At 42.0% G+C, this 15,543-nt stretch overlaps 1 protein-coding gene across 3 annotated transcripts in view; it reads right to left on the bottom strand.

Moving 5' to 3' along the window:
* The window catches only part of CNTN6 (contactin 6), a 125,435-nt gene that overhangs the window by 90,405 nt on the left and 19,487 nt on the right, over nucleotides 1–15,543 (bottom strand). For 2 of the 3 annotated variants that reach the window (XM_010390261.4, XM_010390262.4), the window contains exon 2: nucleotides 9,080–9,217. The exons of the other annotated variant lie outside the window; for it this stretch is intronic. In XM_010390261.4, the coding sequence (XP_010388563.2) occupies nucleotides 9,080–9,134 (55 nt within the window). In that variant the 5' untranslated portion in view covers nucleotides 9,135–9,217. The remainder of the gene's footprint in view (nucleotides 1–9,079; nucleotides 9,218–15,543) is intronic. 3 annotated transcript variants of the gene reach the window in all.

Here is a 15,543-nt window from a genome sequence, read left to right as displayed (position 1 = left end):
ATCTATTGCAGAAATGGTTACATTTTCTCTGGCCTAGAGCAAACAATTTGTGTTTTGCAAACTCACAAATGTACACGGAAGACACAGAGAAAAGTCTTTCATTTCTACCCTATGCAGTGTAAATCAGAATAAAATAGAAACAGCAGTTGGAGGTATCACATTATATTTGGATTAAAGTTGTGTTAACCCATCAGTGATTTTAGTAGCTTTAGACTAATAAGACTGAAATATGAATCTGATTAATGCTCAATAAATTACTAGAGATTAACCCCAGCAGTTTTGTTGACATTGTATTGATACCCTTATTTTTTTATCAGCTGTAGGAAAAGTAATAAATCATCAAAACCGATTTGGCATAAAGTGTATGAAGTGAGACAATGTTAGAGGCCGAAGAAATTGCATTTCATAAATCACTTTGGGGCTGGGGGAAAAGGCCTTCTGAGCGTGTGGGCCAAAGTTTGGATAGATTTTACTCTGAAGTATTCTGTATTTTCCAGGGTGAGCTCAGGGCACTGAGATGGAGACCACCCCAAGGTTTGGGAGGAGCCTGGGTACCTGCTGGGCGGTGAAACAAGACAAACCCCAATCTGGCTGAGAGCACCCAGCAATTCCACAGAGGGGAAGTCAATCCCAAGGGACAATGTGCTCTGATTTTATAGCAGGCTGCTGTTTCCCCAGACAATTCTCCCAAATGATAACGAGCTTTGCATCTGCTTTTCAGGAAATCCTGTGGCAAACAATCCACCCAGACTGCAGATCAATGCACAGAAATAACCTCTCATGGAAATAACCTTCCACTGGCTTTGGAGTGCTGCCTGAATCCTCAGAGCCTTCCTCCCTGGGATACGGGGATGCTGTTGGTGCTGGAGGTGCTGAGGCCCTGGCACAGGGTGCCCAGAGCAGCTGGGGCTGCCCCTGGATCCCTGGCAGTGCCCAAGGCCAGGCTGGACATTGGGGCTTGGAGCAGCCTGGGACAGTGGGAGGTGTCCCTGCCCATGGCAGGGGTAGCACTGGGTGGGCTTTAAGATCCCTCCCAACCCAAACCATTCCATCATTCTCTGATTCCATGATCAAAGAAAGGTGAAGCTGCTGCAGGTGTGTGCAGGTGTGTTTGCAAAACAGCTCCAGCACAACTTCAGCACAAATATCTGCACCTTTTTTACATCTTTTTTACATTCCTCTAAAATGGCTGCAGAAAGAATTGCACAGAAATAAATCCTTTTTTCTGTTTTTCCTCAAACTGTTGTAATGTTCAGGCTGTGTCAGAGGTTCTGTCACTAAGAGAGAGTCCTGCTAATGCCAGACACACACCAGGAAGCTCCCTGGCCATTAATGTGAGTTTTCACTCATGACTCAAGCATGACCTTTGTGTGTCTTCTGTTTGTTTGGCAGCCAAAGTGAATAAATTTCCCAGGCAAATAATGAAGTGATGTTGCTTCTTCAGAGGAAATACTCCCCCAGCAAACAGTGTGACAGATCTGATCTCACAAACGTTTAGTGCTGAGAAGACAATTTAAAGCTGCAGCGATTTCCTTGCTGATACTTTGAAGAGTTGGATTTTTCCAGTCATCTTTCACTTTTTTCCCTTAGAACTCTCCTCCTTCTATTGTGTTTGGAAGCACTGAGGACAATTATTCTATTTCTAAAGAGCTCCAGGGCTGCAGTGAAAGGTGCATTTGTCATCACAAATATCTTTGTCCATGAGAACTTTTCATTCCCACCAAGAGCAGCTCCCACCATGGCAGAGCTTGGAGGAGTTTGATTAAAAGACCTGATTTCTAAGTAGAAATGAATGAGTTACAGGTAATTAGAGCAGGCTGAAAAGCAGGATGATGATGCTTGGAGCTAAACAATGTCACACACAGTGCCTTAATTAGCAGCAAAAGTGATTTAGCCAAGTAATATTCTAATACCAATCCAATTGCTACAAATTATTAATAACAATAAGCATGGAATAACCAAGATCCACTAACAATGAGATGCAATATCTGTCACAGGAAAACATAGGGCCCCTTTAATAATGACATTGTAATTAGAATAGAACAATAAAGCAGATATTAATACTGAACACAGAACAAAATACTGGTCATGCTGTGCAGAAGGGGAAAAAGGCTATTGCTAAAGCTCTAAAAGGGTCTAAAAATCAAATATATCAAAATAAAGTTTATACATTTTCCTCTTGCTGCAAACCAGGCGGGACTTTCGCCACTGTCTGACCCACAGGACAAGGGTTGGCACACAAGGGTTCCCTTGCACACGAAGGGAAGCAGAGAGACCCAGGGAAGTGGGGGCTGAAGGTCCCCTCTGTGCCTGAACTCTGCCTCCACACTCAAAATTTGCCCTCTTGTTCCCCTCTTACCTCCTCTAAGAGAAGCCTCAGAGAGCCTTATTTGCCTTTGGATGCTGACTGTGATAACTGTGCCAGCAACCAGAGCAACTGCTGCCATAAATCCCCACATGCTGCTTGTGGGGTTGTTTTTCCAGCTCCTGAAACTGTGCAATTCCATGACAATTAAACATTGCTTTTAATTTTTAATTTCTTTTTTAAGAGTTTAATCCTAAATATGGATGGAGTAATAGAGAAAAGGGGTGTTCTGGAGGGTGAAAAACAAATGTAAGGTAAGTTAAAAGAATCCATTCCTGTTATTATTGGCTGGTTCAGGACTAGAATTCAGTCTCCTGGGAAATGTGTGGTTGGCTTGTGATTCTGAAAGCATTTGGAGCCAAAACTGGGAAAACTGTGGGATCTAAATACCACAAGAGCAATGAAAGGAGTGCTTTACACATGGCCCAGCTGTGACAGCTTCAGTCAGAAAACCCCTCTGAGCGATCCCAGATATTTCCATCCATCCAGCCCTCACACATGGCCCCACTGGACTAATCCATCCCTATATCCCTCAGATCGTCCCAGAGCTGGCTTCCCATCCAAACTCCACAAGCAATTTTCATGGCAATCACAAGATTTCCTCCTGCAGATAGGGATGAAAAAATGCCTCCCAACCCCAAGAGGTTTATTTTTGTAATGTAGGCCTGATAACCACGGCCTAAATCATCCTGAGGGGTTGGAAATTACTCTGGGCACTCAAACCCTGTGACAACCACATTTCCTGTCCCAGGCAAGTGCCAACCATAATAATAATACATTAAAAAAGCTTTTTGTATACAACTTTTTTTGCTGCCAAGAGACCAGAGGAGAAAATGCCGATTTTTGAAACCCCCAGTTGGAGTGGGAACGTGGCTGCAAGATTTCCCCAGGAATGTCAGGCAGGTGTGAATGCAGTGAATTCCAAGAAGTTTTCAATGTTAATTCCTGCTCAACAAGAAACACACACATAAACAGCGATCAATAGGCGCTAAATGAAAAAGAAGTAGCGAATCAATAACTCCAGACGTTTTATTTTCCCCTTCTGCAAACAATGGGAGGGATGATCAGCCTGTGATTACGTGGCAGTCGCAGATATTGTTGCAGCACTTAAAAGTTTGTGGGCAAGGTCTTCACCGGTGTCAGGGTCTGCAGAGCTGCTGGGTGGGAATGTTAAACAGCAAGGAAGTATGGTCTGGGTTTTCATTTCAAAATAAAGCAGATTTAATTATTTTTTGCATTTCCAAGGTCTGATTTCTGGAAAAAAAAAAAAAGTTCTCATTTCTGCTGGTGGAAAATTAGACCACAGGTAGGTTTCTCTCCGTTTCATGTAGGATGTGGAAGTAGATGATCCTTAAGGTCCCTTCCAACCCAAACCCTTCAGTGATTCCATGATTTTATGGCCATCATTCTCTCCATAATAAAATCTAAGGTTTCACGTGTCAGTTCTTTAATTGAGGCATTGGTTGGGGAGATAAAAAGGGAGTGGAATTGGCTTTTAAACTCCAAGGAAATCCATGTAACTCTGAAATGGGGGAGCTCAAAATTCAGCTTCTCTGAGCAAGCTGTGCCAGGGCCTCAACCCCTTTTAGGGAACAATTTATCTCTAAATTCTGATCTAAACCTACTCTCAGTTTAAAGCAATTACTTAAAACCAGCAATTTGCCTTGAAAATTTTGTGCTTCAATAAACTGTTTCAGTAATATATTATTGTGCCTTATAAGTTTAATTTTTTTATACTTAAATTTGCCATTGTTGATAATAGAAAATGGTCAAAATATTTGAAGTGCCTAATCACCTGCTAATTTCAACTTCTTGGCAGTGATAATAAAGTAAAATTGAATTGTCTTTGAAGCTGTTGCAAACAAAAAAAGTGAGAAAAAAATGTAATGACTTCTAAAGTACCAGGATGTTACTTTACAAAGTTAATGAGCCTTTTGTGCTGGGAGATGAAATGGTTTGATATGAAACAGTAAGAAATCATGTAAAATTTAAATAAAAGGGGAAAAAAGAATGTAAAATAGCTAATTGAAAAGATTAGGAAGCAATAATTATTTAAACCAGTGTAAAAATAGACAAGGCCTTTCAGACTACAGAGCTTAGACACCAGAGCCATACAGAAAACATAAACCTCTGGTGATGACTTCCATGAATTCCACCGTCTCCACTCACCCCACAAACTGTAAATAACACTTCCCTGGCAGAGAAACCAATGCAGGCTCCAATCTCAAAGTGCACCCTCAAAGCAGCACCTGAGCTCTCACCTCTTCTCCACCACATGTCCGTGCACTCAGGGGAATTCAAAAAAGGGTTTTTCTGGGACATGAAGCACAATGAGGGGGATTCTTCTGCAGAATGAGTCTAGCCCATGGTAGGGAATATTAAACTATCCAGTTCTATCCATCTATCCAGGTTTGAGGTGGTGTGGAGTCCTTGGGAAATACGGCAGTGTGGCACTGGTGTCCACCAGGATGAAGCTTTGAGGTGGGTTAATGTCTGTCTGGTGGGAAGCTTCAAACCCCCTCACATTCCCTGAATATAAAAGTGCATCTTCAGGGCATTAGGTTCCCCCTTTTGCTGGCTTTGTTGCACCAGAGGATGGTTGCTGTTCACTGATGTTGGGGAATGAGCTGAACCTCCTGGCACCCCACAGAATGGAAACAAAAGTTCTTCAAACATCACTCCTCCCTCTCCTGGGAAAGTCATTGCAGTATCAGCCATGTCCTGCCACAGTCTTGCAAGTCACTTACAGAGTTACAACTTTTTATTTCCCAAACCCATGGAAACCTCCATGTTGTCTAAGGGACACTAATTATCATCATTGTCTGACTCATCAGCAGATCTCCAAATGCCTCTGGTTGTTCAGAGAAGCCTTGACATTTCCAGGCTGGACTAGTTCCTCTCCACATTTTGCTGTTAGAAATAGCAAAGATGTCACTTGTCTTAAAATATATGGTCTGCTGTTCCATCCCTAAAGGTGCTGTTATGCTAACAATAAATCTGCGAGAGACTGCAGGCAGAGCGTGGGATGTGATGTATTCAATATTCATCCTGCTGTGACCCAAAGGAGGATCAGGACACTTTACATCAGGAAATGTCTCTCTCTAATTTAACAGTTTCAAAATGATGGGCCTAAAATCCAGCCCGGGAGATTGCGGTTGCATCTTCGATTGATTTGGAGGCAAGAAGCCAAAGGGCTGTGTAAAAATACAGTTGATGCCTCATTTCCAAAATGCAGGTCAGACTGGCTGTCAGGGCTTGGAATATTTATATTGTCCAAACAGCCTGATAGAATTTACTGCCATTCTCCTTTTCCTTAGCTTTAATCCTGGAAAACCCCTTTGCTTCCACGGTGGGGTCGAGACCATGAGCAGAACAAAGGAGAGCTGCAAAGGCCACCTCTCCGTGCATGGATTTATTTGGAGGGCAGAAGCCACCAGGAATCAGGGCAAAGAGGTGCTATTTCCCTTTAGGAATGGGAGGAACACAGAAAAATGTGGATAAGCTGTCCAGGAGGAAGACAGGCTCTAGAAATAGTCAAAGGTAGCTATTTATTGGCAGAGGAAAGAATGCAGGGACCAGAGAGATGGAGACATGAGGAAAATCCAACCTGAAGGAGAACCTGACCTGGCACCCACACGCAAAGAACAGCCTGAGGTGCATCTGATGGATGCTTAAGACAGAAATATGATGTTAAAAATGAAAATAAAATCTTTCCTCATCAAGGTATTGTTGGCAACTTGCCTCACTCATCAACTCCAGAGGAACCAGCACAATCCAGGAGCAGCCATAGGAGGAAAACATGAGAGAGTTTTGGTGTGAAGAGACAATTATTTTATTTTATTGAGCACTTTGGACAGGTCTGTTCATTTCAACTTCCCAAAATCCTGTCTGCATCTTTAATCCAGACAGTGAAGGCTCTTAACATATTCGTATCAAATAATGTTTAAATTTCAACGACATCAGGAGATGGTTGTTGTACATCCCTATAGCAAGTACACAGAATTTAAAGTAATGATCTCTGAGTTTATCTTCATCACCCTTCTTGCCTCTGGTGCTCTGCTTAGATCAGATTATCTCATTTAAATAGCAATGGCTTATGAAAAAAAAAATCTAATCTGTTTCCTCGCTGTGTCACTGTGCATGCATTACTTTATTTTATTTTGTCCCCTAAGGCACTGCAAGAAAACCCTAAAGACCCTCGTTGAGACACATAAAAAAGCTCTACTGGAAAATAAGAGTTGGAGGGAACATTATTCTTTCCACGATTTTTCCCTATAAAGAGAATATAGAGGGCAGTTTGATTTTTGAGTAATTGAATTGCCATTTTGGGGGCTAATAATACCCAGCTCTTCTGCACAGCACATTTAATCCTGAGATTTAAAATTAATTTATAGGTCAAAATGATTTTCATTCTACATGTCAGGTAGAAACAAGGAGGAAATGAGTGACCAATGCCATCTAACACCCTGAATTACCTTCCCATGCCCAGCCTACAAAACTGCTCTGCTCAGCACAGGGACTGGTCCCTCATTTTCCCTCTCAGCTCTATTATTCCTAAATGGATGTGAACCTTCCATGTGATAAATCAGAGAAGTTTTGCCATAAGTGCAATTTGACTGTTACCATCAGGCCTATTTCAGAATGCCACGGAGTGAAAATCAGCAGAGCTCCGCCGAAATCAGTGGAGTTAATTTACACCCAGGTATAAATTAACTCATCCCAGTGAAGTCAGTGGGACATTTGCTGCTCCTTTAACTGAGAGCAGGAGCAGGACAAAAGTGCCGTTGTGAGCTGCTCTTGTTGCCTGGGGATATGGAACATTTACATTTTAAGCTATTTTTAAGTCTTTAAAAGCTGAACATGTTCATCTAGAAGTGAGCTCCCAGTACCTTTTAACTCAGGTTTAGAGCCCAGGACCGGGCTTGTTAAAGATGATCCTCTGGCAAGAATGATGAAGATGACAAAAAAGCTTCAAAAATGAAAGCTTTGGGGGGAAAAAAAGTGAAGGGAAATGTTCTTTTTGGAGATACAAATCATGGGTGTCCCTCACGCATCTGTCCTGCTCCTCGAGTGATTCAGATTCCAGGATCTCCATCAATTTCCCAAGAATTCAAGGAATTACAGGGGAATCATGTGCTCTGAAAGATTGGCACAAGTCCTTTACTCAGTAGTAAAGAGGGGAATGATCTGTGAGAGGTACCTGAGAGGGCTGAGTGGGTCAGTGGGAAATTAAAGGGAAGGCTTGGGTCCTAAACATGTGGTTGTTGTGATTAGTTCAGCAAGGCTGGGCTTAAATGAGCAACTGCTCACCTGAAATATTTTATATATTACAATATTTTATACATTCCAAGATTTTTAGTCCTTAACATGTGGGTTGTTTGCTACTGAAATAGAAACTTTATATTGATTTAACAGAAAGTCTGCTCCCAAGATTTACATTTTTGTGTCCTGAGGTTTATATTTTACATTTAGATAAAACAGCATCGAGTTTCATTTAAATTGTATTTTAAAACGCTACTGAAGCCTGCCCTCTGCTCTGTTTCTTCACTTCAAACAGCTGCTGACTCATGCACTACATAATTAATTTAAGTATCATTTGAGGTTACTTTAATACAATTTCCTTGTAAGTACATGAGTAATATCCTGGCTATTTAGAGTTCAATACATTAATTGGAGACAAAAGCCAGTTGTCATGGTTTCTATCACAGCCAAGTGTGAAGGGTCAGTCCATCCCCAAATTCATTATAACCTCAAAGAGTTCAGCTCCCATTCAGTGCCTGTTTGGAGATGAGGCTCTAATGAGCCACAGGAGTTAATCCCATTTTTATGGGTATATGAAGCAGGATTGTCAAGTTATATGCTTTTAATTAGAAGAAAGGTTCAGAGAAGGAACGAACTCAGAATACCAAACCCTCACTGTGAGCAATGCCTAGCCAGGCAGAAAAGAACATTTTACCTCACAATATGCTACAAACTGTTGATATTTTAATTAAGCACAAGGGGTATTCAAGAAGGAGAATGGGGGAATGCAGTCCTGCTTCCTCCAACCATACTTTGTCCTTTGATTTCAGCCTCAGGAGTGTCAGGATGCCAGGGTGGGAGGATGAGGGTCCATCATCGCTCCAGCAGGAGGCAAAGAAGGAATGTCTGCATTTGCTCTGAGTTTTAAGCAAGATTTTCTTTCCTTTTTGTGTATTTAGATTGATAGTCCTTGTGATTCTCACCCATTTTTGGACTTCATAAATAAATGCTTTAATTTGCCTTTCTGTTAACTGTGATTTAAAGACACTTCACTTGTATGGAAGCATTTGAAGGCTGCGATATGAAATGTGGAACCCAAACCATTCATTCAGTGCTCCTAAACTGGCCTGGTTTTCAACCCAGCTTCATTTGCTGATGCTGTGGCCAAGAAATATCTTCATGATGTTGTCACCCAAGAAACAATTGTTTTTCTTTCTCACTGTTACAGCTTAGACTATTTTTTAAAGCTATTGCCTGGATTCCAGCTTTCTTATGATCTTGCAAAGTGTTTTCCTGGTTCAAAGGCAGCACCTGGAGTTGTTTAAAATTAAAGCGTGTCCTAATGAAAAGCTCCTTAGTCACTTGTTCATGCAAAGAAGGATTGTTAATTTTGGTAATTGCTTCTCTTTTCTCCCAGAATTATGACACTGATAGAGATTTATCAATCACAAACACTAATAGTGGAACATTTACCTGTGCTGCAGCTCATGAATGGCAGCAGACTTATTAGTTTCCATAGCAACACCATCTCCACTTTCCAAGGTCAAAAATTCCTCCCATCCAATCAGTGGAAGAAAGTAAAGTGTGTCTTCCTGTGACTACCTGGGTATTCTGCAAAAACAGGAAGAGATATTGGGCAATTAAAGTACAGACTCCAAATAAATACCCCAAGTTTCCCCAGGTACAAACACATTCTACTGCACCGATTGGAGACTCAGACACTAAAAATGCAATAAATAGTCTGGATAGGATCATCCTGGCATAAAAATAATTCCAAAATGACACAAAGTTGGAATGAAAAACATAGGTAATGTTGGGGTTTCTCCCATCCACTCCCTGCCACAGAGATCTCTGGGATGGGAGGGAGTTTCTCCAGGCAGGAAAGAAAAATCTGCCTGTGGTCCCTCTGCCAGACAGTGCTGGGATGGAAGAAAAGGTGTTTGGAAAAATGGGCTTTTCCCAACTCCTAAATGTTCATCAAACTTTAAGATATTTCTTGTTCCATCATAGGCGGCCCCTCTCCACAGAGCCAGGCTGGCAGAGCTGAGGGTGTTCACCTGGAGAAGGGAAGGCTCCAGGGAAAGCTCAGAGCCCCTTCCAGGGCCTAAAGGGGCTCCAGGAGAGCTGGAGAAGAACTGGGATCAGGGACAGGACACAGGGAATGGCTTCCCACTGCCAGAGGGCAGCAGGAAATGGGATATTGGGAATAAATTCGTCCCTGTGAGGATGGTGAGGGTTTGAGATGGAATTCCCAGAGAAGCTGTGGCTGCCCTTGGATCCCCAGAAATGTTCAAGGCCAGCTTGGACGGGATTTGGAGCAGCCTGGGACAGTGGAAGGTGTCCCTGCCCATGGCAGGGGTGGGACTGGGTGATCTTTAAGGACCCTCCCACCCCAAATCTGTCTTTAATTCCATAATTCCATAGTGGTGTGGTTCTGATCCCAGACAGGATCCTTTGGTAAATGTGCTGTAACGTGAGCAGATCCCGATGCAAACGATTGATCTGCCACAGCAGGAGAAGGGATCACAATGTCACGCACACCCCATGTAAAGGAAAAAATCACCTTTTCTGTGTGAAGTTTTATCCTTCAGAAATGAACCATCCACCCGCAAGGATTTACATAACAATTTCCTTTAATTTCCTTTGACATTTCAGTCAACAGTTGATGAATTAAGCCAGGAAAAAGTATCTGTTTGGCCTATACTCCCAAAGGGCAAGCGGGTAATTTACTGTTGGGGATCAGTTCATAAAGCAGCTGAAACCAGAAATCACTTAATAAAATGAGTTTGCAAAATTGTAAAATCATTCCAAACCTTTTCAGTGCAGAAAATTTTCCACTGAGAAATTACAATTATGAGCCACACTTATGGATCCATATTCTCTCCTCACTTGTCTCATTTTTCACAGCACTGTGAAAAGATTTCATACAGGGCTGCCCTGGAACTCATTGCTGGTAGGAGTGAGAGAGATGTTTTTTAGAAAATTAAGAAATCCAGATCTTCTGGAAGCCATTCCACTTCTCTAAGGGGCTTAATTCTGTTCACATTTTCTATAAATTTCACCTAAAAATCACAGGTGGTCTCAGAGGAGACAGAAACCCGAGGAATGATCAAAGCTTGAGAAGTTTCTAAGTTCTGGAAGAAAAGGATGGAAAAAGCCCAGAGTATCTTTTAGCCTTTCATGATGTCCTACTTCGCACACAGCTGAGATCTACTGAAGAACATTTGCAAAATTTATAAGTGTTTGAAAGGAAAAGGATTAAAAAGTACTAAATTATGATTCTGTCGAAGTAGAAACAGAGAAGGAGGAGCTCGGTTGTACCTTTATACATCAACCCTGCCCCGAGCAGCACTAACTGCACCTAAATACCCTCAATCAATATTTCCTTTCTTTTAAAATACTTTTTGGTGCTTTTTTTAAAACACTTGCCTTCAGTTCAGGTTCCACTCCAACCCCTCCTTTAAACCACCTGTCGATACTGAAGGTAGGCATTGATTATTTCTGCTTCAGTGGAAAACCCGGGGCTTTTCCTTATTGAATCACATCATATTTATTTCACACCCTTTCTCCTGCTTGCCAATATTTGTCTTGAAGCTCATGTACATATCTGTGATATTTGAGACAAAAAAAAAAAACACTGTACATTTGTTTTCCCTTGTCCTTCCTGAACAGAATGTATCCAGAACAACAAATGTAAGTTAGGATTTTAATTAATTACTTAGATGTCATGGTAATTCCTCCTGTATTAATTTTGTGACTTTACCTGTGTCCCAGTTTTAGGTTTTTTTCCCTGATTATAGCTTAGCAAGAGGGAAAAAAATTCCTCGAGCACCCAGGACCTGTGAGTGCAGCAGCAGCACGGGGTGAGGAGGCCCAAATTGCCCGTTTACTGACAAATCATCCTGGTGGATGCCAAGTTGGCTGTTAGCAGATAACAAGCAGTGTTTGGCTGCAATTTATCCCCTATTGCTGAAGTTATCACCACGAATTTTGCACATTCCCACGTGTTTTCCTTGGCATTTCTATTTGGATTCTCCTCTCCTGCTGGGTATTTTTCTGTGGTTGATTTCCTCGGACAGGGAGCACTTTCCAGTTCTGGTCCCACCCAACTCCTTTTCTTCAAGGTCCCTCAAATATATCCCATTTCTGGTCCTTGCACATTTGGTGTGTGAGCTATTTAGTGCAGAAATCCCTGCTAAAGGTGCAGGAGTTACCAAAGAAAATTGGAAATGGACTTAAACCATCCAGAGTTACTCACATGCTTCCTGGTATTCCAAACAAAAAATATTCCAAACCAAAAATAGCCAAGAAAAGCCAAATAACTGGCCAGACCCTGCCTTTCCCAAGAGGAAAGATCCTTCTTTTGCAAGGAAATCTCCTTTGAAACCCTCCCTGCTTTCTATTCTCCTCTCGTTGGGTTAGGGATGAGTCTTTTGGAATCCTGAAACAAGAACCTGCAGCTGCCAATATCCAGAATATACAACCCAAACTCTTTGTATTCATACAAGGTATTGATCAATCCTCAGAACTGTAATTCTTCTGCTCCTAGGACTGCAAATTATGGGGTATTACTGTAAATACACACACACACACACACACACATATTTCCTTTAAGTAACCCAACTGTTTTGCTCCCTTCACTCTGACAAACACAAGGACCGAACTGGCAAGCAGGCACTTAATAATTTTTACAACATCTTTCCAACAGCAGCTTCCATGGGATTATTTACTGTCAAACTAAATCAAGAATAAATGAAAAAACTGAAATATTTATAGCATAAGAAAAATCTGGTTCAGACCAGAAATCCCAGACTGGCATTAAATCAAGAAATGTAACAAGATAAATTCTGCCATCATACCCTTTGTTTTCTGGATGTGCTGCTATCACTTATTCTAATTGTTATGCCACAGTTTGAGCAGAGAGATAGATGGAAAACAAAATATGTTAAATATGATCATGGGGGAAACATTACACTTCCCCCTAAAAATCCTGATTGCGTGTCCATTTGTCAGCAGGATGTAATTTATACAAATATGTTTGTTACAGAAGTAGGCAACATCATTTTTTGTTGTTTTCCCATTAGAGAAAACAAGTCCATAGGAAAGATCTCAGTCCTCAGATACTTTACACCTGTCATTTTTCCTTCTTATCTGTGGGGGAAGGAGAGATATCTGCTCCTGAGCCATCCAAATGTGATGTGTGGGACACACAGGGACGTACAGGAGGTGAATTAATGGAAAAAGGTGGATAAAATACCCAGGTCAGCAATGGCTCTGCATGGGTGAGTTGTGCAGCACCTGCTTCTCCTTGCAAACCCTCTGGGTAATACCACTGGTAACCCAAGTATTGCTGTCATCAAACATTCCCTCCTGGACATCTGGGATATTGAAAAATTCAGGCGAAAAGTGGGATTCGAGTACTGACTTGGCACTTAGCACACAGAGGGAAAGGCTGTGGTGCTGTGTGGATGAAGGTTGCAGCTGTGCTGCTGTTTTCCTTGGAATTTAGAAGGGGATAGGAAATGGATTCATTTATTAATTAGAATCATCTGATATATATTTAACACATTAACATAAATGCCAATATCTCGGTCTTTACTGACCCCAACCTGGTGCTGAGGCTTTGGCTTTCAAGACCCTTAATTTCTACAATCCCTTATTTTTTGAGTAGCAAAACCCTTACAAGACCAAATCTGTGCCAAAGGACAAAATGCTCTTCTGGTGTCATCCAAATTTTCATGAAAATAGGCCCCATTTCTCACTTCTGCCACAATCTTCTGTTAAGTTTTGTAAAAGCAAAACTTGGTTCAGGTGGTGATGTGACATCGAACTGGGGTAAAACCTGTCAGCCACTGGGAATGATGAGATTTTGCTCTCGGCAAAATTCCAGCAAATTGACATTTTTACCCATGGCAAAATGTAGCTGTGTTTGCAGAAAGAGCAACTTTTTGACCTGGTGGGAGAGAAAATGTTTAACAACAGGGATTTGGGGCCAAATTCCACAGTGGTGCTGGTGGAGGAGCTTCACTCCAGGCCTGATCTGTTGGTGTAACCACCTATGGAATGAGACCTGCTGTGTGTATGGGAGAAGAAAGGAACGGAGATGTGGAGAGAAAGGCTCTAATCCGGGGAGTGCATGCACAGCCTTTTCATTCTGCAGCCTCAGCTTTCCCTCCCACCAGCTTCCACGCAGCTATATTATCTTCTGAATTTGCCCTTCCACACTTCTGTATTCCTCCTGTGCCAGCAAATAAGCCTGTCCCAGCCAGGCTTGCATTCCTGGCACACCATTGCTCCTGATCTCTCTATTGTCTCCTGAGCACCTGATTTGAAGGCATCTAATGTGAATTTTCTCATGAATGCCAATGATATACAGCTACATTTTTCTTTTCAAACTTTTTATCCCTGAGGCGCTTTCTGCACTCAAACTATTTTCCAGATATCCATAACAGAGTGAATAGCAAACACTTGCAGCTACCAGAGCAGGAGCAGAAGCGCCCAGTTTTCCAGGTTCCAACAAGATTTACGTATGCTGTTGGAGTACTTACTGCTTATTTAGAATTATTGAACCATATTTCGAGGGAGAAAAGCACCCCGTGCTATTTAACAAAGGTTTCCGATACTGATCACTCCTATTTTTCCTCTTTCACAAAAGGACTTGGATTTTCATTTGGTTTTCACTCCTGACTGCTATTGCCTACTTTTCCCAGGGAAATGGAAAATACTGTGGCTCATTTGCAATTCAAATTCGGGGCATAAAGCCTTCGGGGAAGGTTTAAATCTTGTGTTTTCAAAACATTTTCCTAAATCTGACCTAACAGCTCGTTGTGTTTCAGGTGACATCGAGATCCTACCGGGTGGGACACTACAGAGGCTTTTGTGTCTTAAACTCCCCAAATTAAGACATTTGAGGGGAAAGGGGCTGGACTGTGCTCTGGTGTCTGATGAGGCCTCACTCACCTTCCCAAATGGATTCACCAGCACTGAAATGGCCCTGGCATAGGGAATTTGTGGCTGCCCCTGGATCCCTGGAGTGCCCAAAGCCAGGCTGGACACTGGGGCTTGGAGCAACCTGGGGTAGTGGAAGGTGTCCCTGCCCATGGCAGGGGGAGAAAAGATGAGCTTTAAGGTCCCTTCCATTCCGAACCATTTCATGATTCTAAGGATCCTTGTAAGGACTCATGTCTTCTTTAATAGTCAAGTGCAAGACAGAGCAGGATTTAAATATCTTTAAGATTATTTTGATTTTTTTCCCATGTTTATATTTTCACAGCAACAATTAGGGAGCTTAAACTTGGAAGCTGAAAGAGCAAGCCCTCCTCTGCCATCAGTGCACTGCAGAACGTGTCCATCTGTTTCAGGATCCCACTGGAATTGCTGGAAAGGTCTCAGGGAGTGCCACTCTTTCATTCACTCTTTCATGAGTATCTGAACTGCTTCAGTGCAGTAGCCAAACACTGTGTGGGCATCCCCAGCTGTAAATAACCCTGTCTCAACAGGCAAGAGCCAACGAGACATTTTTGCTGTATTTAACCCAAGCAGAAAGACTGAAAGATAGAAACCCCAGCGGGCTGTGCTGTTGACAAATCAGAATTAAAATGTCTTTCAACAGCAAAGTGCCTAAGTGATAATGAATATAACAGAGTGTAACCCCATCCCAGCCCTCGTGCTGAACCCAGGTGCAGCTATCCCATACAACCACGTCATTTGGAGCTGTATTTGGCACTTTTTTTTAAAATTTATACACTCTGAAATGCCAGTAATCAGCCGGAAAGGCTGAAACAATATCAGATTTTGCTTCTCACACTCACACTGCTCGTGAACCAACATTTCTGGTGGTGTAACTTAGGGATAGAGACAGCTTTTTATAGCCTACGTGTCCATATGTGTGTATATACATGAGTCTATGTACATAGGATACAAAGGGATAATTTGGT

The sequence above is a fragment of the Corvus cornix genome, chromosome 12, assembly GCF_000738735.6.
Source record: "Corvus cornix cornix isolate S_Up_H32 chromosome 12, ASM73873v5, whole genome shotgun sequence".
In the NCBI taxonomy this organism is placed as follows: Eukaryota; Metazoa; Chordata; class Aves; order Passeriformes; family Corvidae; genus Corvus; species Corvus cornix.
The sequence above is the reverse complement of the archived record's forward strand: the minus strand, read 5'-3'. Positions and strand labels throughout refer to the sequence as shown.